At 45.2% G+C, this 27,933-nt stretch overlaps 1 protein-coding gene across 1 annotated transcript in view; it reads left to right on the top strand.

Moving 5' to 3' along the window:
* The window catches only part of LOC130131741 (solute carrier family 22 member 6), a 56,692-nt gene extending 29,100 nt beyond the window's left edge, over positions 1 to 27,592 (top strand). The window contains exons 8-10 of the mRNA XM_056301541.1: positions 1,422 to 1,530; positions 1,841 to 2,086; positions 27,463 to 27,592. Coding sequence (XP_056157516.1) covers positions 1,422 to 1,530; positions 1,841 to 2,086; positions 27,463 to 27,571 — 464 coding nt within the window. The 3' untranslated portion in view covers positions 27,572 to 27,592. The remainder of the gene's footprint in view (positions 1 to 1,421; positions 1,531 to 1,840; positions 2,087 to 27,462) is intronic.
* Positions 27,593 to 27,933: the final 341 nt, after the last annotated feature.

Below are 27,933 nucleotides of genomic sequence, written 5' to 3'. Positions count from 1 at the left end.
GATCGTGTGTTAATGATAGTGTGTCCTGATGCAGATCATGTGTTAATGATAGTGTGTCCTGATTCAGATCGTGTGTTAATGATAGTGTGTCCTGGTGCAGATCATGTGTTAATGATAGTTTGTCCTGATGCAGATCGTGTGTTAATGATAGTGTGTCCTGATGCAGATCATGTGTTAATGATGGTGTGTCCTGATTCAGATCATGTGTTAATGATAGTGTGTCCTGATGCAGATCATGTGTTAATGATAGTGTGTCCTGATTCAGATCATGTGTTAATGATAGTGTCATGATGCAGATCGTGTGTTAATGATAGTGTGTCCTGATGCAGAGCATGTGTTAATGATAGTTTGTCCTGATGCAGATCGTGTGTTAATGATAGTGTGTCCTGATGCAGAGCATGTGTTAATGATAGTTTGTCCTGATGCAGATCGTGTGTTAATGATAGTGTGCCCTGATGCAGATCGTGTGTTAATGATAGTGTGTCCTGATGCAGATCGTGTGTTAATGATAGTGTGTCCTGATGCAGATCGTGTGTTAATGATAGTGTGTCCTGATGCAGAGCATGTGTTAATGATAGTTTGTCCTGATGCAGATCGTGTGTTAATGATAGTGTGTCCTGATGCAGATCATGTGTAAATGATAGTTTGTCATGATGCAGATCGTGTGTTAATGATAGTGTGTCCTGATGCAGATCGTGTGTTAATGATAGTGTGCCCTGATGCAGATCGCGTGTTAATGATAGTGTGTCCTGATGCAGATCATGTGTTAATGATAGTGTGCCCTGATGCAGATCGTGTGTTAATGATAGTGTCATGATGCAGATCGTGTGTTAATGATAGTGTCATGATGCAGATCGTGTGTTAATGATAGTTTGTCCTGATGCAGATCGTGTGTTAATGATAGTGTCCTGATGCAGATCGTGTGTTAATGATAGTTTGTCCTGATGCAGATTGTGTGTTAATGATAGTGTCATGATGCAGATCGTGTGTTAATGATAGTGTCATGATGCAGATCGTGTGTTAATGATAGTGTGTCCTGATGCAGATCGTGTGTTAATGATAGTGTCATGATGCAGATCGTGTGTTAATGATAGTTTGTCCTGTTGCAGATCGTGTGTTAATGATAGTGTCCTGATGCAGATCGTGTGTTAATGATAGTGTGTCCTGATGCAGATCATGTGTTAATGATAGTGTGCCCTGATGCAGATCGTGTGTTAATGATAGTGTGTCCTGACGCAGATCGTGTGTTAATGATAGTTTAAAATGGTGTTTCCTGACTGACTCCTGTAGATATACCACATATTAAGTCAAAAAGTTTGGCTGTTTTCTATGAAGTAACCCATGTCAGAGATTAAGAGACTGTCTGTCTGTCTGTCTGTCTGCCTGCCTGCCTGCCTGTCTGCCTGTCTGTCTGTCTGTAGACCAGCCCATGTTAGTGATGTCATTGGCTTTGCTGGGAAAATTCTGTATGCTGACAACAGTCTTCGTCTCCCTGCTGTACGGCATTGAATTGTTTCCGACAATGGTCAGGTACAGACTAAGACACACGCACATGCACGCACACACACACACACACACACACACAGAAATGCTTGTATGATTATAGGTGATTTACCAGCTGGTCATTCAGACCACATGCACTTGACATCGTGTTCTCGAGTGGCCATGTCAGAATGACTGTTCAGTGCTCTATGTCGTCTGTAGGTTGACAAATAGATTTTTTCTGCTTTTTGCTGACTCTCATGTAAGTTTTCTTAGACAAAAGTGTCTGCTAAATGAGTGAATATAGTGTGTGTGTGTGTGTGTGTGTGTGTGTGTGTGTGTGTGTGTGTCCGTCCAGGCAGAGATGTGTAGCTTTGGTGAACCTGTGTTTCAGGATTGGATGTCTCTTCAACTCCCTGGTCAGTGCCACACAAGGAATCCCATTGGCAGCCATGATTGTGTACAGCTGTGGGCCAATCATCGGCTGTGGACTGTGTGTGTTTCTACCGGAGACCAGCGGGGAGCCTCTCCCCGATTCTGTCGAGGACTGTGACAGACAGCCAACGCTCCGCCTACTGTCCCTGACCACCACCTGGAAGAGATGGCAAGACTCACATACACACACAAACACAGAAACTCAGAATCAGAAGAATCAGAATTAACTTTATTGGCCAAGTGCGCCTATGCATACGAAGAATTTGACACCAGTTTACTTCAGCTTCTAGTACTTGCTTATATCACTCACAAAAAACGAAAAACAAAAGAAATGAGAATGTATGTCACTACTATACAGAGTTTTGTTATGGCTGAATACTTAATAACTTATTATGATTGTATATAATATTATATCACTTATATATTATATACTAAAATATGTACTATATAGTTATCTATTATATAATTATATACTATATTATATAATTGTGTTCTAATTATAACAATAAAATAATAATTTATAACCAGGATACAGCAGTTGTATGTGTATTTACAATTGTAGATTTGTATTGCACATCTGGTTTAAAAAGAGGTCGTGAACATTGTAAATATGTAGGTGAGACATCTTGACCAGAGGGGGCTGTTTACAGAGTGTCACATTTACATTATAAGTGTCCATTATTGCATCATGCTGTTAAGTGTTCATGAGAGCGATGGCCTGTGGGAAAAAACTGTTCCTATTTCTGGTGGGTTTGGTGCACATTGCTCTCTAGTTCTTGCCAGAGGGTAGGAGTTCAAGCAGACTGTGTCCTGGGGGTGGGGGGTGGGGTCTGTGCTAATTCTGCTCACCTGTTTCCAGGCTCTAGGGCCTGTTTGCTTTCAGGGCCTGTCCCTCCACTGAAACTGCTCTGACCAGAGTGGTGAACGATCTTTTACTAGCTGTGGACTCTGATTCCACTTCTGTGCTTCTACTACTGGACCTCAGTGCAGCCTTTGACATCACTGATCACTGTGTACTATTAGACAGATTACATTGTCATTTTGGTGTCTCTAGTTTAGCGCTCTCTTGGCTTAAATCCTACTTCTGTGAAAGAACTCATTGTGTCTGCTATAGCAATATTACATCAAAATTATCTGACGTTAAATATGGTGTGCCTCAGGGCTCAGTTCTTGGCCCTCTACTTTTCTCTCTTTATATTTCACCTCTTGGCCAAATTATATGCAGTTATGGAATAAATTTCCATTGCTATGCTGATGATACTCAGCTGTATGTGCCCATAAGGCAGTGTTTCTCAGAGGCATGATGGGGGGGGGGGGGCGTGACCGGGGAAATGTAGTGCGGAACTACTGTTTTGGCGTCAGAATCTTTTTCACGGCAGAACAATCAACAAAACATGCTTTCATGAGACAGAGTCTGTAGGTTTACAGAATGGAGAGCTATTTTGACAGGGACCAAAAGAAAGACAGGCGATGCTTCCAAGACAAACAAGACAAAGTGCTTAGCTGATGGTAATCAACCAAAAACCAAGTTAAGAAAATATGATGAAGCCTATCTTGCTCTTGGGTTCACAGTGAATGTGGTGGGAGATGAGGAGAGACCAGTGTGTATTTTATGTCTGAAAACTCTGACAGCTGGTGGTATGAGACCAAACACGATAAGAAGACACTTACAGACATTACACCCCAGTCACATCAATAAGCCACTGGAATTCTTTCAGAGAAAACTTGGTGCATACGTCAGCAGGAACATTGCTTTGTAAAAGCTGCATCAGTGAACAACAAAGCACTAATGACATCATGCAATGTCGCATACAGAATTGCCCAGTGCAAGAAACCACACACAATAGCAGAGGAGCTCATACTTCCCACAGCTTTAGATATGGTGTCAACTATGTTTGATGAGACAAGCGCCGAAAAATTGAAGGCTGTCCCTCTGGCCAATGATACAGTTGCAAGATGTATATTTGACATTTCAAATGACCTTGAAGAACAACTCGTTGAAAAACTGAGAGACAAAACGTTTCACCTTACAAGTCGATGAGGCTACTGACAGCAATAAAGACTGCCTGTATGTTCGCTTTGTCACATCAGAGTAACTGTGTGAAGATTTGCTGTTTTGCAAGTATGTCCCAAGTAGAGCGACAGCTCTTTAGGCTTCTTCACTGTTACCTGACAGAACATGGGCTGAACTGGGAGAACTGTGCGGGCGTTTGCGTGGATGGTGCGCAGACCATGGCAGGAAAAACAAAGGGATTGCAGCCACTAATCAAGAGGGTCTCGCCAAATGTGCAATGGACGCACTGTGTCATACACAGAGAAGCGTTAGCATCAAGACAGATTAGCCCTGACCTAAACAAGGTTTTGACCGATTTTGTTAGCATGGTCAAGTCCATCAGAACAAGACCCCTGAGAGCGCGGCTGTTCTCTGCAAGTTTTGAAGAGATGGGAGCTGAACATTCAGCTGTGTTGTTTCATAGCAAGGCTAGGTGGCTCTTGAGAGGTAAAGTGTTGCCGCGAGTCTTTGAGCTAAGAGAGGATATTCAGGTGTTTCTGGAGTAGGAGTGTATGCATGAAGTTGCAAGCAAGTTTAGTGATGAATAATTTCTGATGAAACTGGCCTATCTCTGCGATATATTTGGAAAGCTGAATGAATTAAATTTTCTGCTTCAAGGCAGAGACAAGCACCTTCCTCACCTGGCAGACAAGATCAGTGCATTCACTCGAAAGCTTGAGATGTGGGGCAGGCAACTTGATCAAGCAAATACTGATTTCTTTGAGAATCTGATTGAATTTGTTGAAACCAGTGATTCTGGAGTCACCATAGTGATTTCATGTCTTACGGAGCACATTTCTTCCCTAAGATGATACTTTCCAAAATACTTCCCAAACAACAGTGCTCAGTATGACTGGGTGACAGATCCATTCAATGCAGCAGTACCTGCTGATTTCAGCTCTGCTGAAGATGACCAGTTCATGGAGATGACATCTGACTCCACCCTGAGGCTGAGCTTTACAGCTCAGACACTGAGTGAATTCTGGCTTGGTGTAGAGAGGGAGTATCCACTCATAGGACAGAGGGCTGTGGGCATTCTGCTTCCCTTCGCCACATCCTATCTCTGTGAGATGGGCTTTTCTGCGGTTGCCTCACTTAAAACAAAGTACAGATCTACTGTAAGCTCAACATTGAGCATGACTTGAGAGTGGCAGTATGAAGCCTCAACCCCATTTTGAAAAGATGTGCAGTGCAAAACAGACTCATTGCAGCCACTTATTCAGTGATAAGACTTGAGCTGTCACAAATTGACTTGCTCATCGTTTTTCCCAGATCTCTGCATTTGTTCTTTTCTCTCTTTTTTTTTTGCACGGTCTGAACTTTATTGTTATTGTTCTAGAAAAGTGATTTTTAAATTTCATTTCGTTTTTCTCTGGTTTCGAAAAAGCACACAGACAGATGGAGCAATCTAGTGACAAATTTCACAAAAAGGGGTTTAATAAAGTTGAAGTTGAACTTGCTTTTGTTATTTGCACAGCAGAAATTAGTGAAGAAAAGTGAAAAGAATGTTCATGATCTTGATGTTATTTAAGTAAATTTTAACTTGGCCCATTTTGTCACCATTTTGTTGGGGCGGAGGGCATGACATTTTTTCTTCCTTCAAAGGCGAGGCATGACAGAAACAGTTTTGAAAACCACTGCATACGGGCTGATGATCATTCTCAAATGACTAATTTAGAGGCCTGCTTGGCTGCTGTGAAAAATTGGATGTCTCTAAACAACATTGCAAACTGTTCTCTTCTCTCACATGTCTTTTCTCTCTCTCTAAATGATGTCTTCTCCTTTCTCTTTTTCTGTGTGTGAATGGTATGATGTGAGTCTCCCTTGTGTGCAGGTGCAGTCTGTCCTCCTCTCAGGTCTCCATGGTGATGGTGGTCGCCACCTGGACACTTCTTGGCATCCCCCTCATCGCATTTTCTTTTTATATATCTTATAATATATCTTTAATTTTGTTATCCTGTTTTAATGTTAATATCTGTCTCTCACTAAGATGTGTGACTAATGGGGGTTCCAGTAATGGCGGCTTGCTGTGAAGACACACTCGCTTCGGCTCCGCTACCTTTCTGCAAAATTCCTGACCAATACTCGTTAAATGGGACATTAAACGACTTCTGTGGGTGTGATTGACAGTGGCGATTCCTCTCCCTCAAAGGAAACCTGGTAAAAACTCTTTAACAAGCCGTTTCAGTCGAAGTTGTCTTGACTTTGCTTCTAAATTGAGTTGTGATACTAACGGTCCTAGGATGGCAAGGCTAATGCTAGCATATGTGAGGCCATGGCAGGGAAAAAGTCAGTGAGCCTACTGGTGGGAAAGAGCTGCACAACGGATCAGAAGTGATATTAACAATTTTTTACTGCCAAAATGCACGTGCATACTAAATTATGTGATCACTGTTTACCAACTGTAAAAGGGTCTATAAAACGAGTGGACTGGACCGAATACATCGTTAAAAATGCACGCGTATATGGCGCCCATTTTATATGGGGTAAGTTAATTCTGTTTTTCTCAGCTTAAAATTGTGTTGCTTAAACTGAGCATTAGACCCTTTTATGACCTACGTCACGTATAGTATATGCACACATTTTGGCAGCAAAATCACATGATCACTGTTTACCAACTGTAAAAGGGTCTATTGCAAACTTGAAATCGGATTTTTCGTCCAAGCTGAATGACATTTTGTCAGCAAGAGAACGTGAAAAAAGATATAAATGAGTGTCGAGCGGGTTAACTGTGCAGAGATCCAGATATCTGCAGCAAAGGATAGCATCACCTCTCTAAAAGCTAAAGTTCAGACCTTTGAAAATAAAAACAAAGACCTTGAGAAAAAGGTGCTGGATTTGGAGACTAGATCAAGACAATCGAATCTGAGACTCGTTAATCTGCCCGAGGGTGCAGAGGGGGAGGACACCTGCACATTCCCGGAAAACTGGTTACCAGAGGCTCTGAACTTGGCACTGCTACGAGCTGCTTTGACGCTGGAGAGGGCACACTGGATCAGTCAGAAGAATACATCTTAACACCGCTGCACCCAGGACTCTTATTATGAAGTTCCTAAATCACAGGGATAAAATGTCTATGATGAGAGCTGCCAGGGCGAAGGGGCAGATTCCTTACAAGAACCGTCTGGTGAGGTTCTACGAGGACCTGGCAACCGGCGTACACAAAAAACAGAAAGAGTTTGATGCAGCGAGACAACAACTCCGTTCCATGGGAATCCGGTACGGCATGATCCCTCCCACTCGGCTACTGGTGGCACACAATGGCCGGTCTCGCATCTTTAACAAACCAGGTGAAGCAGAGGACTTTTTTAGCGCGCTAAAATCAGAAAATGGACTGGTGTAAGATAATGCAGTCACCGTTTATAGTGTACTGATTTGGATAATAATTGTGCTTCAAGTGTGTAAAATTAACATAGTTTGCTTGTTATGTGGTAACTTCGCCCAGAATCTCACAGCCAATATTAACCATTTTCATGACCTTGCCTATAAATGAGATTCCTGTCTTTGTAGTGGAGGTGGGGTAAGATGAGAAAGCGTTCCGGCACAGTCAGGTTAATCCTCATGGGTGTGTGGAACAGCCACTAGCTGTTAGATAGGTATCATTGTACATAGGGGGGAGGAAAGCGGGTAACCAAGTTTAAAGTTAAGGGGGGTTCTGTTTAGTGTTCACCATAATGGATGTAGTTGTTAACGTCCAGTTGTGTTTTGTTTCTCTTTCTCTGTATTTATTTATTTTTTTATCTTATTGGGAAGCCCATTCAAGGCTATCTGGTATGTTTGGGAGGCTAATGATTAACTTTTCTTCTTGGAACTGCAGAGGACTACAAAAACTGAAAAAGGTCAAACAAGTAATGAGTAGGTTAAAATCTATGCATTCGGATGTCATCTTCCTTCAGGAAACTCATCTGTTGTGTGGCCAGGGGGCAAAAATTAGGAGGAGGTATTCAGGGCAGTTTGTATTCAGCACCCTTTACCTTTCGGGCAAGAGGTGTTCTGATTTTAATTCATAAATCAATACCATTTTATGTGACAAGGGTAATTAAAGACAAGGCTGGAAGGTATGTAATTTTACAGGGCAAACTTATTACTGAAAAACTGAACCTGATAAATCCATATGCTCCAAACAGTGATGACCCAAAGTTTTTCATAATCTCTTTCTTACATTCTCATCTCTGTCTGGTAACTACATTAAAGCAAGGGACTTTAATTGAGCTACTAGATAGAACTAGATAGAAATTCGGGTATCGATAATTGTCATTCTAGAAGTGGAGAAACTATCCATTACTTTATCTGAGGGATGTTTGAAGGGACATGAATCCCAATGGCTTCAAATACTCCTGCTACTTAACTACGTGTAAATCGTACTCTTGCATTGATTATTTTTTAGTTTCTGCCCATTTGGGATATAAAGTAAAAGACTGCCACTATGATAGTATCTTAATTTCTGATCATGCGCCAAACTCGTTAATAAATGAACTTTTAAGATTAAGAAGAGAGACCCCCCCCCCATGTGGCAATTTAAACAAAACTGGCTCCCTAGGCTCAGAATTCATCTCTTTCATAGACAAGTTTATAACTAAATCACTCCCACCTCTCTTAGATATGTTCTCAGATTAATTTGAAAGGGGAATCCTACCTGCTTCATTAAGAGGAGCTCTGATTACATTGCTGCCCAAACCTGGTGAACCTTGTAATAAATGTGAAAATCTAAGACAAATAAGTCTCCTGAATGTGGATTTAAAGCTACTTTGCAAAATTTTGGCTCGAAGGCTGGAAAGAATATTGCCAGACATAATTGACAGCGATCAGAATGGATTTATATTAGGCAGACAAGGATTCCACAATGTCAGAAGAGTGTTGTTTATTCTTGAGGGAAAGCCAGACACTGCTTTACTGTCACTAGACGCTGAAAAGGCCTTTGACAGAGTTGAATGGCCTTATTTATTTGAAATATTAGAATGCTTTGGTTGTGGGGATAATTTCTGCAGATGGGTTAAACTTTTATATAATGATCCATATGCAGAAATATTAACAAATGGAATTACATGCAAACCATTTAAAATTCAACGGGGCTGTTGTCAGGGATGTCCTTTATCCCCTTTATTATTACTACTAGCAATTGAACCGTTTGCCATTGCTGTACGACCTCACAAAAACATAACTGGTGTGTCTATAGGCCAACAGGAACACAGAATTGCTTTATTTGCTAATAACATTATTCTCCTTCTGGAAAATTTGGAAAATTCTATCCCAGCCTTGCTTGTTCTGCTAAATCCATTTGGAAGGATATGAGGATATGAAGTAAACAAAGACAAATCTTCCTTGAAGTTGCTTAAATCAGAGGAAAGAAAAAATACTGGAATTTTTTTCTCAATTCAAGATAGTAGACTGTTTTACATACCTGGGTATAAAGATAGTGCCATGTATAAGGGACATTGTGGGGGTTAATTATACCCCCTTGGTAGACTCAATTATCTCTTCCATAGACAAACGGTATTCCTTCCCCTTATCGCTTATAGGGAGAATTAATATTCTTAAGTCCAACATACTGCCCAAACTCCTGTATCTGTTTCAGAACATCCCACTGCCACCTCCTACGAACCTATTCTCAAACTTAAGGAAAGTTTTTGTAAGATTTCTGTGGAATAATAGAAGCCCTAGGCTATGTTTGTCACTCCTTTACCTACCTTATGATAGAGGAGGTCTTAAGTGCCCCAATCCACTTTGGTACTATTGGGCAGCCCAATTGAGGACAATGATGTTTTATTTTTCAGATAAATCCCCTTCACTTTGGATGAATATTGAAAATTGCTCTGTCACACTGCCTGTCCCTCAGTATTTATACTCAGCAAAAGTCAGAATATTGAAAAAAAAATCCCATAGTTAGAAATGTGATTTCAGTGTGGTATCAGGTTAAGAAATATTTGGACAAAACCCTCTCTCTCTCACTCTTCAGTCCAATATGGGGGTTAGGGCTGGGCGATATGGCCTTTTACTAATATCCCGATATTTTTAGGCCATGTCACGATGCACGATATATATCTCGATATTTTGCCTTAGCCTTGAATTAACACTTTGATGCATACAATGATGCCAGTATGATGATTCTACGTGTCTACATTAAAACATTCTTGTTCATACTGCATTAATATATGCTGATTTTAAACATTCATGCCTAAAGGGTGAAATCACAACTAAACAAATTTATCAAAACTGTATTTATTAAACAGTTATTAAGAGGTGGCATAAACATCAGAGTATATTTGGCGTACACTTGACCCTACGTTTTTCAATTTAGGTTTACACCCTGATAAACATCAAACACCTAGGAAAGATATTGCTGCCTTGGATCTTTGTTTACTGCTTGCAAAGAGAGTTATTTTGCTGTCTTGGCAGAAGACCAGTAAACCAGACTTCATTAATTGGATCAAAGAATTGTCCGTAAATTTATCTCTGGAAAAGATGACTTACATTATTAAAGGTAAACAGTTGCTCTTTGAAAACATTTGGGATCCTTTTATCCAGTATATGGAGAATGTGGGTCTAAGTAACGTGATGAATGTGGCAGACGAGGTATAAATGTATGTGGTCCTCTGCGGTTGCTTGATCGAGCTCCTTTCAGTGCTGGATGGTTCTGTTCCATGTGAAATGTGTGTTTGAGCTTGATAATGACATACAACTAATGAAAGGAAGACATGGATATAACAGTAGGGGGACCCTTGTGAAAAGCAGACAAACTCATTTCAATTTTATTTATTTTTATTTTATTAGTTTTTATTTTGTTTATGTATGTTTTTTGTTTTTTATTGTTCCTTGCATTCTGTTATTATCTTCCAAATGTGTCTGACATATAAGGGAAGGCCTGATTTTAATGTTGGACAACAATCTGTTTGGCTTCTGATATCTCTCCTGCTGGATGAGAACTCATTTGTTTCTTTGTTGTTGGAAATAATTTGGAAAATATTAATAAAGATATTGCTGGAAAAAGATGTGTGAGTAATTTTTTTTTAATATGGTAAACACGTGGTCGCGTGGCTCGGGTCCTGGGCCGTTCTGGTGGTGTCTGGACACTGCTTGGCATCCTCAACATAGTCTTCCTATATTTTATAATTGCATTATAACTGTGTTATCCTCTTTCAATGTTGTATTGTGTAAATTGTGTAAACACAACATCATGGCACGTTGTACGTCTTGGGACTGAGATCCTCCTCTGTTGCTCTCCCTGAGCTTTCTTCCTGTTTTCTGTCCCTGTTAAAGGTTTTAGGGAGTTGTTCCTTATCCGATGTGAGGGTCTAAGGACAGGATGTTGTGTTGCTGTAAAGCCCCCTGAGGCACATGTCTAATTGTGATACTGGGGTATACAAATAAAACTGACTTGACTTGACTAGAGCTGTAGGAGTCCTGCAGGGTGAGCAAGGGAGTGCCATGGTTTGTTTCTGCTGTCCTTACTATTCGCTGCAGTCTGTTGCTGTCCTGTTTTGTTGCTGCTCCAAAAACTCTCTCACACATTAACACAGAGAAACTCACACATTAACCATTAACACGGAGAAGCACACACACACTAACAGAGAAACTCACACATTAACACAGAGAAATACATACGCACACATTAACACAGAGAAACGCACACATTAGCATAAATAAACACATACGCACACATTAACACAGAGAAACTTGCACACATTAGCACAGAAACACACGCAGACTGTGTTTAACTGACTTGGCTGCCTTCCATTGTAAAATCTAGTGACGCTGTTCAAACTTCATACAAGTTAACGTCCACTGTTGGATAGTATACTTGTATTGTAAAATCTAGTGAACTGTTCAAACTTCATACAAGTTAACATCCACTGTTGGATAGTATACTTGTATTGTAAAATCTAGTGATTCTGTTCTAACTTCATACAAGTTAACATCCACTGTTGGATAGTATACTTGTATTGTAAAATCTAGTGACGCTGTTCAAACTTCATACAAGTTAACGTCCACTGTTGGATAGTATACTTGTATTGTAAAATCTAGTGATTCTGTTCTAACTTCATACAAGTTAACATCCACTGTTGGATAGTATACTTGTATTGTAAATGGATAGTATACTTGTATTGTAAAATCTAGTGATTCTGTTCTAACTTCATACAAGTTAACATCCACTGTTGGATAGTATACTTGTATTGTAAAATCTAGTGACGCTGTTCAAACTTCATACAAGTTAACGTCCACTGTTGGATAGTATACTTGTATTGTAAAATCTAGTGATTCTGTTCTAACTTCATACAAGTTAACATCCACTGTTGGATAGTATACTTGTATTGTAAATGGATAGTATACTTGTATTGTAAAATCTAGTGACGCTGTTCAAACTTCATACAAGTTAACATCCACTGTTGGATAGTATACTTGTTTTGTAAAATCTAGTGAACTGTTCAAACTTCATACAAGTTAACGTCCACTGTTGGATAGTATACTTGTTTTGTAAAATCTAGTGACGCTGTTCAAACTTCATACAAGTTAACGTCCACTGTTGGATAGTATACTTGTTTTGTAAAATCTAGTGAACTGTTCAAACTTCATACAAGTTAACGTCCACTGTTGGATAGTATACTTGTATTGTAAAATCTAGTGACGCCGTTCAAACTTCATACAAGTTAACATCCACTGTTGGATAGTATACTTGTATTGTAAAATCTAGTGATTCTATTCTTGTTAGGGTTTGTGGAAGACCCCAAGCACACGACACCAGACAGAGATGGGGTTAGCCGAAAACTGGTGTACTTTATTCCTTACTCGTACAAATAGTCAAACATAGGAAGGCAATGAGCGACAAGGAAAAAAAAGGAAAGTCCAAGGGGAAAAAGGCTCGCGGGTAATCCAAACGGGAACACGGCAGGATACTTCCATGGGGAAACTTTGCAAGGGAAAAACATGAACCACGGGCTGGGATGAGTTCGTAGAGAAAAGGACCGTGAGAGGAGATTGGCCGCTACTGCAGGTGCGGGGAGGTTACAACACGAATTGACAACGGGCACGTGGGAGGCCACCAAACTTAAGCCCAGCCCTGATGACTAAGCCCGGCCCTGACGAGCCGATTGGCTGCCGGCGCGGGGTGGGCGGGCCACGGCGCGGGTTGAGCGAGCCATAACAGTACCCCCCCCCCTCCACGGGAGCCACCAGGCGACTTGCCCGGCTTGTCGGCATGGGAACGATGGAACTCAGTGAGCAGCCCAGGGTCCAGGATGAGCTGGCGGGAGACCCAGCTACGTTCCTCCGGACCGTAGCCCTCCCAGTCCACCAAATACTGGAACCCTCGTCCTCGGCGCCGGACGTCCAGCAGCCGGCGGACCTTCCACTGGGGGTGCCCATCCACGATCTCAGGGAGGCGGAGCTGGGGCCAGAGGCATCAGAGGACTGTGGGAGACAGGCTTAACCCGAGACACATGAAACACGGGATGGGTCTTCAAGGAAGCCGGAAGCTTAAGACTCACCGCCACGGGGCTGAGAACCTTCCTGATGTCAAAGGGCCCGACAAACCGGGGGTTCAGCTTTGCGGAGGACTGAAGCGGGAGATCCTTCGAGGACAGCCACACCCTTTGGCCTGGTTGGTACGTAGGTGCTGGGGACCAGCGTCGGTTGGCTCCCCGACTGGCGCGCTCAGCTGCCCGGAGCAGAGCAGCTCTGGTCACCTCCCAGACGCGACGACACCAGTTCAGATGGGCCTGCACGGAGGGAACCGCCACTTCCGACTCCTGCGCAACAAAGAGGCGGCTGGTAGCCCAGGGACACCTCAAAAGGTGAAAGGCCGGTGGCAGAGCTGACCAGGGAGTTGATGGCATACTCGACCCAGGGGAGGAACCGGCTCCAGGAGCTGGGCTTCTTGGCGGCCACGCACCGGAGGGCAGACTCCACGCTCTGGTTCATCCTCTCTGTCTGTCCGTTAGTCTGTGGGTGATAGCCAGAGGAGAGACTAACAGAGGCACCCAACCCCTTACAAAAGGTCCGCCATACCTGGGAGACGAACTGGGGCCCTCGGTCCGAGACGACATCCAGGGGAAGGCCGTGGAGACGGAACACGTGGCTCGTCGGGAGGTCCGCCGTCTCAGAAGCCAATGGGAGTCTGGGGAGGGCCACCAGGTGCACTCCCTTACTGAAGCGGTCCACCACTGTCAGGATCACAGTGTTACCCTGGGAGGGAGGCAGTCCGGAGACAAAATCCAACGGCACATGGGACCAGGGCCGGCTAGGAGTTGGGAGGGGCTGCAGCAGACCCACGGGTGCCTGGTGAGAGGCCTTGCTGCGAGCACAGACGGAGCAGGCCCCTATGAAGTCCCTGACGTCGTTCCTCATGGTGGGCCACCAGAAATGCCGAGCCAGAAAGGTGAAGGTGCGGTGGACACCCGGGTGGCAAGCAAACTGACTGGCATGGCCCCACTGGAGAACCCGGGGCCGGACTGCGTCCGGGACGAATAGGCGGCGTGGAGGGACGTGGCTCGGGGCGGGATGGGAGCACAACGCCTGCCTGACCACGGTCTCGATGCCCCAGGTAACAACGCCAACCACCCTGGCCTCAGGAAGGATGGGAGTCGGCTCCTCTGTAGCTGGCTCCCTCCTCGGGTGTTGTCGGGACAGGGAGTCTGCCTTCGTGTTGCGGGACCCAGGGCGATAAGTCAGCGTGAAGTCAAACCGACTGAGGAAGCTGGCCCCCCGTGCCTGCCGACCATTGAGGCGCTTGGTTGCCCGGATGAACGTCAAGTTCTTATGATCCGTCCAGATGGTGAACGGCTGTTCCGCCCCCTCCAGCCAATGGCGCCACTCCTCCAGAGCAGCCACCACTGCCAGCAGCTCCTGGTTCCCGACATCGTAGTTCTCCTCGGCGGGGAGGAACCGGCGAGAGAAGAAGGCGCATGGGTGGACCTTCTGGTCAGACGCTGACCGCTGGGAGAGGACAGCCCCCAACCCGGTGTCCAAAGCGTCCATCTCTACGATGAACTGCCTCTTGGGGTCGGGGTGGAGCAGGACCGGGGCGCTGGTGAACCTCTCCTTGAGGGACTGGAACGCAGAGCGGGCAGCCGGGGACCAGATGAACGGCTGGAAGGGGGAGGTCAGCCTGGTGAAAGGTTCTGCCACGCAGCTGTAGTTCTGGATGAACCTCCGATAGAAGTTCGCAAACCCAAGGAAGCTCTGTAATTCCTTCCGTGATGTGGGATCGGGCCAGTCCACCACAGCCTGGATCTTGCGGGGGTCGGCCCAGGTCTGTCCCCTCTCAACGACGAAACCCAGGTAGTCAACGGAAGGGGAATGGAACCGGCACTTCTCTGCCTTGACGAGGAGCCGGTTCCGGAGGAGACGTTCGAGTATCCGGCGGACATGCTGGACATGTTCCTCGAGGGTCCTGGAGAAGATGAGGATGTCATCGAGGTACACCACCACAAACTCGCCGAGCATGTCGCAAAGAATGTCATTCATGAGAGCATGGAATACCGCCGGGGCATTGGTGAGGCCGAACGGCATGACCAGGTACTCATAATGACCCCGGGGTGTCTTAAAGGCTGTCTTCCACTCGTCCCCCTTCCGGATCCGGACCAGATGATAGGCACACCGGAGGTCCAGCTTAGTGAAGACTGTAGCCTGGGTGAGGGGCTCAAGGGTGGAACTCATGAGAGGAAGGGGGTACTTGTTTTTGACGGTTATCTCATTGAGTTGGTGATAGTCAATGCAGGGTCGGAGGCCCCCGTCCTTCTTCTTCACGAAAAAGAATCCAGCTGCCACCTGGGAGGACGAGGGCCGAATGAGCCCCGCTGCCAAGGACTCGGAGATGTACTCGTCCATCGCAGCTTTCTCGGGGATGGTCAGACTGTACAGACGACTGCTGGGAAGGGGTGCCCCAGAGTGGAGGTCGATAGCACAGTCATAAGGCCGATGAGGAGGAAGAGATTGGGCCCAGGTCTTGCTGAAAACCTCACCTAACTCATGGTACTCAGGGGGAACAGAGGAGAGGTCAGGAGGCGGGGTACTAGGGGCACATCGGGGGGATGGGGCGGGAGCCGCCTGGAGACATTGGGCATGACAGGAGGAGCTCCACTCCATGATGGTACCGGAGGCCCAGGCGATGTGTGGCTTATGCTGCACGAACCAGGGGCGCCCTAGGATCACAAGGACTAACGGGGACTGGATGATGTAGAAGCAAAGTCTCTCCACATGGTTACCTGCTATGGTGAGAGAGACAGGGTGGGTGCGTTGGGTGACGCTGGCCAGGCAGCGCTCGTCCAGCGCGAAGGCCTCCATGGGCTTCTCCAGCGTCTCTAGCGGGATGTTAGCCTGGGCAGCAAACTCCGAGTCCAGGAAACACTCATCAGCCCCCGAGTCGAGGAGTGAGCCCACCGTGAGCCGCTGGTCAGCCCAGGCCAGGGTAACGCTAACTAGATGGTTCTGTGGGGCAGGACGGCGGGAACAGGAAAGTCGGCTCACTAGGATCTCCCGGGGGGCAGCCGCTGATCAGATGTCCCTTCTGGCCACAGTAGAAGCATTGACCCGCCTTGAACCGGGCCTCCCATTCAGCCGGACTAAGGCGCGTGCGCCCCAGCTGCATAGGTTCCTCCCCCATCGTGGTCTGGGGCGCAGGGGGAGAAACGGCCACAGGGAAAGTGGGGCAAACAGGAGTAGGGATCCTGTTAGGAGTGCTGGACGACTGGGGAATGGACCGGGATCCACGCAGGGCTCGCTCGCGCCTCCTCTCCCGGAGGCGTCCATCAATGCGGATGCGAGCTTGATCAGGTCCTCGAGGGAGGTGGGCTCCTCCCGGGTGGCTAGCTGGTCCTTGACAGCCTCGCTGAGACCTCTCCGGAAGGTGACCCGAAGTGACCGGTCGTTCCAGTCGCTCTCAGCTGCGGCCAGCCTGAACTCCACCGAGTAGTCTGTGACACTGCCACTGCCCTGCTGGATACTGCTCAGCCGAGCACCAGGGTCCTGGCCACCAACTGGATGGTGGAAAACCTTCCGTAGTTCCGCCTCAAAGGCCTCGTAGGTGAGGCAGAAACTGGCCTTCATGGACCAGGAAGCAGTGGCCCGATGAGCTGCTCGGCCTGTGAGCAGGTTGATCACATAAGCGACCCGGGCAGCATCAGACGTGAACATGCTGGGTTGGTGCAGGAAGACCAGCTCACACTGCATGATGAACGTGGCACAGGTCTCAAAGTCGCCATCAAACGGTCGTGGGTTGGAGAGGCAGGGCTCCCGGGGAACTGGGTTGAGCCCCACAGGGTTAACCGGGGCAGCGGGCCCAGGGGGCAGGTTACCCACGACTCCAGGGGCAGGCTGGCCTGGCGGCTGGATGGTGAGAGCCGCCGTGATGGTTTTCAACTGCCGCAGGATCTCTGCTTGTTGGCTCGCCAACGCTGCTTGCTGTCTCGTTAGGTTACCCACACAGGCCTGGAGGGGCAGGACCCGAGTCTGAAGATCTCTCACCGCGGCGGAGGCCGCCTCTAGCTGCTGGGTGTGGGAGTTAGTCAGTTGGATCTGTTCGATGAGAGCCGCTCGAAGCGGGCTGGCCGGTACGCTCTCTGTGTTGGCTGGGGTCGTCATGGTCAGTTCGTACTGTTAGGGTTTGTGGAAGACCCCAAGCGCATGACACCAGACAGAGATGGGGTTAGCCGAAAACTGGCGTACTTTATTCCTTACGCGTACAAATAGTCAAACATAGGAAGGTAATGAGCGACAAGGAAAAAAACGGAAAGTCCAAGGGGAAAAAGGCTCCCGGGTAATCCAAATGGGAACACGGCAAGATACTTCCACAGGGAAACTTTGCAAGCGAAAAACATGAACCAAGGGCTGGGATGAGTTCATAGAGAAAAGGACCGTGGGAGGAGAGTGGCCGCTACTGCGAGGAGGTTACAACACGAACTGACAACGGGCACATGGGAGGCCACCAAACTTAAGCCCAGCCCTGATGACTAAGCCCGGCCCTGACGAGCTGATTGGCTGCCGGCGCGGGGTGGGCGGGCCACGGCGCGGGGTGAGTGAGCCATAACAGTTCTAACTTCATACAAGTTAACATCCACTGTTGGATAGTATATTTGTATTGTAAAATCTAGTGATTCTGTTCTAACTTCATACAAGTTAACATCCACTGTTGGATAGTGTATTAGTATTGTAAAATCTAGTGATTCTGTCCTAACTTCATACAAGTTAATGTCCACTGTTGGATAGTATACTTGTATTGTAAAATCTAGTGATTCTGTTCTAACTTCATACAAGTTAACGTCCACTGTTGGATAGTATACTTGTTTTGTAAAATCTAGTGATTCTATTCTAACTTCATACAAGTTAACATCCACTGTTGGATAGTATACTTGTATTATAAAATCTAGTGACGCTGTTCAAATTTCATACAAGTTAACGTCCACTGTTGGATAGTATACTTGTATAGTAAAATCTAGTGACGCTGTTCAAACTTCATACAAGTTAACGTCCACTGTTGGATAGTATACTTGTATTGTAAAATCTAGTGATTCTGTTCTAACTTCATACAAGTTAACATCCACTGTTGGATAGTATACTTGTATTGTAAAATCTTGTTCTGGAGGACTATTAAGGACAGTATAGGTGGTTGTTTGTTTGTATAGCTAGCGTTCGCCCCAGGGTGTCGTTGAGGACACAGTACATTGGGTGTAAATTATAGTTTACTCCACTTTATTCCAAGGCACAAAAGCATGGGCATTCTTCATTGGTCTCTCAATTATTAACATGCTGTGTGGTCTCTAACACATTACAAATAATGCTGCCATTAGTAAACGAACAGATCTAGCCTTCAAGTCAAAGTCAAACATCAGGCTATCACGTTATTAGACTATAGCTGACGACAACAGATGATCTGTAAGTATACATGGAACTCAGTATATAGTCTAGCTACCCAAACATGTATCTCGTACACAAAGAGAGTAATGCATCTCACAAATACATCAAAAACAGGCCCAATAGGCTAGGGTCCGTAACACATTCATAACGTGTCCTGAACGATCTAGCTAAACATTGTGGAGAAAGAAGGCTAACAGCTCCATTGCTAGCGGACACTTACAGCTAATCTAAATAACGTTAAATAGAATAACATTATCTCAGCAAATAATAAGTCAATGTTGTGCACTAAGGACAAGGGGGGAACTTACATAACCTCATGGACGCACACATGCATAGATCAAAAACCAAACTCCAACTTAGATCGTCTTCTAGTAATATTAGACTGTAAACGTAATATTGCTAGGCTAGTAGCAAGCTTTCTCTCTCTTCTCCGTTGGGAGGCTAGCTCCAGAATGATTCTGGTCTTGGGAGTGGGGCCAAGATCTGTCAATCATCAGCTTTGTGAATGGAGCCTTTCTAACAGCCGCCCCCAAATGTATAAAGTACATTTGCTCCATAGAAAGGTGACAATGGTCTGTAGAGGGGGGTCTGAGGCAATCGGGTTCTGCTCCTCTTCACTATCTGGAATGGCTGGCAAGACAACCAGCTGGGCTACTGGTCTGGTGTAGACACAGTCCTTGATCCTCACATCAGCTGACCTGACGTGACCGTCAGCACTCTTGTGTACTTTGATGACATGCCCAGTGGGCCAAAGGGCTCGTGGCAGATGCGGCTCGACCAGCATCACGACAGAATCTTCAGTGAGTTCGACTGGAGTTGGAGTGCCACTTCTGGCAGGTTTGCAGGCTGGGAAGATAGTTCCTGATAAAACTATCCCAGAACTGGTCCACTAAGACCTGAGAGTGCCTCCAGTGGCACCGATTGATGAGTTCTGTCTTGAGATAGATCTGGGGTAGAGATCCATCAGGCCGCCCCATCAATAGGGTGTTGGGTGTAACGGAGTCAAGGTCGGTGAGACTGGAAGAGACGTAGCCCAGTGGCTTCGAGTTGAGGATCCTTTCCACTTCCAGAAGCACGGTCCGAAGTACTTCTTCTGTCACAGATTGGGCTTCTACTGTGGTGTATACAGCAGTCTTGACGGAACGGCTCTCCCGCTCCCAGACTCCTCCTAAGTGGGTTGCAGCAGCGGGGTTGAAGTGGAAGGTGATCTTCTGCTTAGCAAGCTGTCGTTGTAGCTCAGAAGACAGCTCGGCGAAGGACTGACGTAGTTCCCTCTCTTCCTCAGACGTTTGTTCCCTGATGGTTGGTCTTGGTCCCCTGTAGATTTGCTCGGCTACAGTTGCTGGACTGTAGGGAGTCTGGGCCAGAGATTGTGACTCCATTCTCTGCGTCCATGGTGAGTGATGCGGGTGAACTGATGGGTGTCCAGGCTGGTACTGACTTGGAGACTGTTGGGACATGTAGGCTGCGGGATAGCTGTGGGCCCTGGGAGGTGGTGGCTGCGAGGCAGGGACACTTCGATGGTGCTGGGGTTGTTGTGTGATGGACTGGCGGGTAAGGAGAGGATGGTATTCACAATCGAAGTCCTCTGGCTCTCTAAATCCCATCGCAGGTGGGGTGCTACAGGGCATGGGCTGGCCGCCCCGCTTCATTGGCAGGGGTTGAAGAGGGCGGGCTTGGGCCCTCATCGGCTGATACTCGGCCAAGTTCTGATTCAGATGCCCCAACGTAGGCTTGACATCAGCCAGCTGCTCTTGGCCATCAGGTTCAGGCCATGGAGGGGGCTCAGGCCACTCCTCTTCATCCTCGCTCAGTCCTTCATTGCATGGTGGAGGGAGGGAGTAGCCAGGTGGAGCAGGCTTGGGCCTTGAAGAAGGGGGGGGGGGTCTAGACCAAGAGTCGGTGAAAGGTGAGCTGATAGAGGAATGCTGAAATGGTCTCAGGCTACTGGCAGCCTCTATGAGCCTCTTGATGTCAGCTCTGACCTTCTGGAGCTCTGCTAGGTCAGCATGCATGTCTTGCTGTGACTGTCGTAGTCTCTGGTTCTCCTTTCTGATTTCTTGGAGCTCACCTTGGAATCTCACTAGCGGCTCCCTTCCCTCCTGGAAGGTGTGGTGAGATGAGGGGGATTCTCTGTAGGTCTCCTCATGCTGTGCCTCTCTGCGCAGACCTTGGGCTAGCTGGGGGTTCGGCACCGTACCTTTCATAGTTGCTATGAGTTTCCTCATGATACGGGTCCCACTCATTGAGAGCAGCATCCCATCGGGCCTGGTGTCAGTAGGGTGAAGCATGTGGAGAGTTGGGGGGTGTCATCTTAGCAGCTCTCTTTGTCTGAGAATTCCATACCTCTTCTTGCCCATGCCTGTAGTGTGCCGTGCTTGTGGGTGATGAGGCGTGGCATCTCTGGATGATATAGTCCGTCTTGTAGTCATTGAGATGTTGTGGCGGTCGTGTCTGACGCCTCAGGGGGGGTTCTTCATCATACTCCATCTCAAATGGTAGGGGTAAGCGCTGTTATCCGGCTCGAAGGACCGAAACTGTTCTGGAGGACTAATAAGGACTGTATAGGTGGTTGTTTGTTTGTATAACTAGCGTTCGCCCCAAGGTGTCAGTGAGGACACAGTACACAGAGTGTAGATTATAGTTTACTCCACTTTATTCCAAGGCACAAAGGCATGGGCATTCTTCATTGGTCTCTCAATTATTAACATGCTGTAACACATTACAAATCATATTACCATTAGTAAACGAACAGATCTAGCATTCAAGTCAAAGTCAAACATCAGACTATAACGTTATTAGACTATAGCTGACGACAACAGATGATCTGAAAGTATACATAGTCTAGCTCAGTATATAGTCTAGCTAACCAAACATGTAGCTTGTACACAAAGAGAATAACGCTCATAACAAATACATCCACAACGGGCCCGATAAGCTAGGATCCATAACACATTCATAACATGTCCCGAACGATCTAGCTAAACATTGGCTAACAGCTCCGTTGCTAGTGGACACGTACAGCTAGGGTTGCCAACTCCTTGAAATGGAAATAAGGAACAGGGGACAGGGACGGGGGGTTGGATGGATGGGGCGGCGCAGGCATAACAGATATAATGTGACTTACACTATACACACACACACACACACACATATATATATATATATATATATATATATATATATATATACACTACCGTTCAAAAGTTTGGGATCACCCAAACAATTTTGTGTTTTCCATGAAAAGTCACACTTATTCACCACCATATGTTGTGAAATGAATAGAAAATAGAGTCAAGACATTGACAAGGTTAGAAATAATGATTTGTATTTGAAATAAGATTTTTTTTACATCAAACTTTGCTTTCGTCAAAGAATCCTCCATTTGCAGCAATTACAGCATTGCAGACCTTTGGCATTCTAGCTGTTAATTTGTTGAGGTAATCTGGAGAAATTGCACCCCACGCTTCCAGAAGCAGCTCCCACAAGTTGGATTGGTTGGATGGGCACTTCTTGCGTACCAAACGGTCAAGCTGCTCCCACAACAGCTCAATGGGGTTCAGATCTGGTGACTGCGCTGGCCACTCCATTACCGATAGAATACCAGCTGCCTGCTTCTGCTCTAAATAGTTCTTGCACAATTTGGAGGTGTGTTTAGGGTCATTGTCCTGTTGTAGGATGAAATTGGCTCCAATCAAGCGCTGTCCACTGAGTATGGCATGGCGTTGCAAAATGGAGTGATAGCCTTCCTTATTCGGAATCCCTTTTACCCTGTACAAATCTCCCACCTTACCAGCACCAAAGCAACCCCAGACCATCACATTACCTCCACCATGCTTAACAGATGGCGTCAGGCATTCTTCCAGCATCTTTTCATTTGTTCTGCGTCTCACAAACGTTCTTCTTTGTGATCCAAACACCTCAAACTTGGATTCATCCGTCCACAACACTTTTTTCCAGTCTTCCTCTGTCCAATGTCTGTGTTCTTTTGCCCATCTTAATCTTTTTCTTTTATTGGTCAGTCTCAGATATGGCTTTTTCTTTGCCACTCTGCCCTGAAGCCCAGAATCCCGCAGCCGCCTCTTCACTGTAGATGTTGACACTGGTGTTTTGCGGGTACTATTTAATGAAGATGCCAGTTGGGGACCTATGAGGCGTCTGTTTCTCAAACTAGAGACTCTAATGTACTTATCTTCTTGCTCAGTTGTGCAACGCGGCCTCCCACTTCTTTTTCTACTCTGGTTAGAGCCTGTTTGTGCTGTCCTCTGAAGGGAGTAGTACACACCGGTGTAGGAAATCTTCAATTTCTTAGCAATTTCTCGCATGGAATAGCCTTCATTTCTAAGAACAAGAATAGACTGTCGAGTTTCAGATGAAAGTTCTCTTTTTCTGGCCATTTTGAGCGTTTAATTGACCCCACAAATGTGATGCTCCAGAAACTCAATCTGCTCAAAGGAAGGTCAGTTTTGTAGCTTCTGTAATGAGCTAAACTGTTTTCAGATGTGTGAACATGATTGCACAAGGGTTTTCTAATCATCAATTAGCCTTCTGAGCCAATGAGCAAACACATTGTACCATTAGAACACTGGAGTGATAGTTGCTTGAAATGGGCCTCTATACACCTATGTAGATATTGCACCAAAAACCAGACATTTGCAGCTAGAATAGTCATTTACCACATTAGCAATGTATAGAGTGTATTTCTTTAAAGTTAAGACTAGTTTAAAGTTATCTTCATTGAACAGTACAGTGCTTTTCCTTCAAAAATATGGACATTTCAATGTGATCCCAAACTTTTGAACGGTAGTGTATATATATATATATATATATATATATATATATATATATATATATATATATATATATATATATATATATATATATAATAAGGAACGATTCCTTATTTTAAGGAACGGTTGGTAACCCTACTTACAGCTAATCTAAACAACGTAAAATAGGCTAACATTATCTTAGCAAATAATAAGTCACTGTTGTGCAATAGGGACGAGGGGGGGAACTTACATATCCTCTCGGACGCACACATGCATAGATCAAAAAACAAACTCCAACTTAGATCATCTTGGAAACGTAATATTGCTAGGTTAGTAGCAACCTCCTCTCTTGTCTCCGTTGGGAGGCTAGCCCCAGAATGATTCTAGTCTTGGGGCGGGGCCAAGATCTGTCAATCATCAGCATTGTGAATGGAGCCTTTCTAACAAATCTAGTGATGCTGTTCAAACTTCATACAAGTTAACATCCACCGTTGGATAGTATACTTGTATTGTAAAATCTAGTGACGCTGTTCAAACCTTCATACAAGTTAATGTCCACTGTTGGATAGTTTATTTGTATTAAAAGCGGAGCTATAATCAGTAAACAACATTCTGACAAGTCAGGTATTTTTGTTTTCAAGGTAGACTAAAGCAGTCGGCAGAACACATGAGATAGCATCATCTACACATCTGTAGCAACAGAATCAGAATCAACTTTATTGGCCAAGTGTGCTTGCACATGAGGAATTTGACCCCGGTAGCTTTCAAATACAGTAGGCAAACTGTAATGGGTCAAAGGTAGCAGGACTGCTACATTTTATATATGATATAACCAATCTTTCCAAGTACTTCATAATAACAGAGGTTAAAGCAACAGTCGGTAAACATTAAAACGAGACAGGCATTTTCTTAGAAACAGGCACAGTGGTGGTTTTCTTAGAACACAGTGGAACCACACACAATGACAGGGACAGGTTAAAAATGTCAGCAAACCCTGAGGTAGCCGAGTGTAACATGCCTTGAGAACACAGGAAGGGATGCCGTCTGGGCCAGCAGCTTTACAAGCCTTAACCCTTTTACAATTTTTACTCACCTACCTGACCTGGCATCCAACACGTTGGACTACAAACCCAGCTTCACCACCTACATAAATAACCCTCCGAGAACAAGATGTGCTACCCCTGCTCAAAGCCACTCCAACCAATAAAGCTGCTAGTCTGGATGGAGTATCTCATAGGACCCTCAGCCATTTCACTGAACAGCTCAGTGGGGTCTTTCCACAGCTTTTTCAGTCTTCCTTGGACCAGTATCTTGGAAGAGGTCAACCATAATCCCTGTCGCCAAAAAGGACAAGGCCCGCTCCCTCAACGACCACAGCCCCATAGCCCTCACCATAAGCAGCCTTGGTTGTCATTTATTTTTAGTTTTATTATATGTCATTTATATTTATTTTATTTGAACACTTTGTCATTACATTTCATGTGCTTGCATACATGACATGAAACCAAATATCTTTTCCCCCAGCCCACAGCAGTGCAACACAGACTAAATAATATAGCCAAAAATTACAAGAACACATATAGGCGGGTTTCCTGTTTACAAACATTACTGGGTGCGTGTGCAGCCAGGGGGACAAAACCGCTTTGGTAGCTCTCAAAATATTATGAGATGCATAATCTTTTGAGCACTACCAAAGCGGTTCAACAATGAAAATGTTCAACATTTTCCACCCATCCTTTTGGCGGTTTGTGCAGTTTATAGCAGAACAATTGCACGTCATCTCTGCTATATCTGAGCTCTATCTTGGTTAAAATCTCTGCGCTGTAGCTGCTTTCTGCCCCCTAGTTGCGCATGCATCTCTGTGATGACATTGCACAGAAACCCTCCTATATATCAAACTACAAAATAAAGCAAAATAAATCACTGTCCAAGTGAGCGAACACATGATGACTGTCGGAACTGCCAGGCTGCATGGGCTAGCAGTTAGCATACCCTGCTCCGCTTCTGCGTCCGGCAGGGCTGTGGTCCCTGGGCCCACCAGACGCAGCAGACCAAGCTCCCCCAGCCAATCCAATACCAGCTCTCCCTCTACCACAAGGGTGCGTCCTGTCCTTCCTATTAATTTTACATGCCAATGACTGTCAGAGCTCCCATCCCAACCGCCACCTGATCAGATTTGCAGATGACATTGTCCTCCTCTTACTACTCTCACATGATCCCACTCTGTATGAATTCATAGACTGGTATGACAATGCACTGCTAGAGCTGAATGTCGCTAAGACCAAGAAAGTCATTGATTTTAGGACAAAGCCCCCTTAAATGACTCCTGTAACTTACTATCTATAGTGAAGAGGTGGACGTGGTTGAACAAGACAAGTATCTAGGCAACATATTTGACACCACCATCAGGTTCCCGTTCAGAACAGAGTCAGTAATCAAAAAGCCCACCAACATCAATATTTCCTTAGGACATTTTCCCCCCTTTTTCTCCCCAGTTGTACCCGGCCAATTACCCCACTCTTCCGAGCCGTCTCGGTCGCTGCTCCACCCTCTCTGCTGTGGAATTTGGAGGACTGAACAGAATGGCCTCAGATTTATCGTCATTAAATTTAAGAAAATTGTGGGACATCCAGGATTTAATATCAGAAAGGCAAGTTGTAAGATTTACTAGGCTGCTCACAGCTGTGGGTTTTAGTGGCATGTATAACTGAGCGTCATCAGCATCAAAATGGTAAAACACATCATGATTTTGAATAACCTCGTCAAGAGGCAGCATGTATATAGAAAAGGGAAGGGGGGCCAAGAATTGAGCCTTGAGGGATACCACAACTCAACTGAAGTAGAGTTACCCAGAACAACAGAAAAAGTTCTGTTGGTGAGGTAAGAGCACAATAAACTAAGAGCCGAGCCTTTGATGCCTACCCAAGTCTCCAAACAATGTAAGAGGATACTGTGGTTGACTGTGTCAAAGGCAGCACTTAAGTCTAAAAGAACTAAAATCGAGCAGTCACCTCTGTCTGCAGTCACCAGTAGGTCAATAGTAACCTTAACTAGAGCTGTCTTGGTACTACGACGTGCTCTAAAACCAGACTGGAAACTGTTAAAAACACTATTAGTTTTCATAATAAGATATTCATTAAGATATTAAGATATTCATTGAGATGAAATTACTTTCTCCAGAACCTTAGAAAGACAATTTGCAGATTGGTCTGTAGTTACTTTGGGACGGGGGATGAACAAAAGAGAGAATTATTATGAATTTGCAGAATAACAGGGCTAACATATGAAAATAGTGGGGATGATGTCTAATGATGATATGGGATTCATATAATCATATATGATCATATATGTCATCCATATGATCGTTTATAACAGATCAATTTGTGTCATGTTAGCATTTGTCAAATCTTTTCATGACATTTCCATTAGCAGTGAGCGATCTAACTGTTCATGAACTATTTCTGAAGACTGTAGATGCTCTCAAACAATTTCACTCTGAATTCAACATCTGCTTTGAATTTAAGCTTATTCATCATAAAAATGCCCCAAGGTTTAAAAAGTTCTGTTTCTGTGGTTTAATCTTCTCGTCACGTCCCGTCAGTCAGGAGAGTAAAACCTCTGACAGAGACTTTATGAGAATGGAACAGACACAAGGCTGACAGTCGGCTAAAATCACAACCTGTCCCTAGAAAACAATACCAAAACATACCATTAGTCTTGGAAGTCATTACCTGTTTTAACACCCAAGTTTCTCATCTACAGCATTGTGTCCTTGTCTCTTTAGCATTACCAGGTGTCTCCCAAGATCTTTTTCTTGTCTGGTTAAATAGACAACATGCTGACATGTTGATGTGTTGTGTGGTTTTCTGACAGGCTCTCTGTGGATGACCATGCTGCTAAACCAGAGGTCCCATCAGGAGAGAAGGAGCTGGCCCAGACAGGAAAGGCGCTGTTAACAGATACGCAAACACCGTGTACATGAATCACATGCACCATGCACACAAACACACACCATGCACACAAACACACACACCATGTACACAAACGCATACCATGTACATTAAATACACACACCATGTACACAAACACACACACCATGCACAGACACACCATGCACACAAACACATCATGTACATGAAACACACACACACACACACACACACACACACACACACACACACACACACACACACACACACACACACCATGTACACAAACACACACACCATGCACACAAACACACACCATGCACAGACACACACCATGCACACAAACACATACCATGTAGATGAAACAAACACACACCATCCACACCAAGACACATGCCATGAACACAAACACAAA

Source organism: Lampris incognitus, chromosome 21 (genome assembly GCF_029633865.1).
Source record: "Lampris incognitus isolate fLamInc1 chromosome 21, fLamInc1.hap2, whole genome shotgun sequence".
Classification (NCBI taxonomy): domain Eukaryota; kingdom Metazoa; phylum Chordata; class Actinopteri; order Lampriformes; family Lampridae; genus Lampris; species Lampris incognitus.
This window is presented reverse-complemented; position numbering and strand designations above follow the sequence as displayed.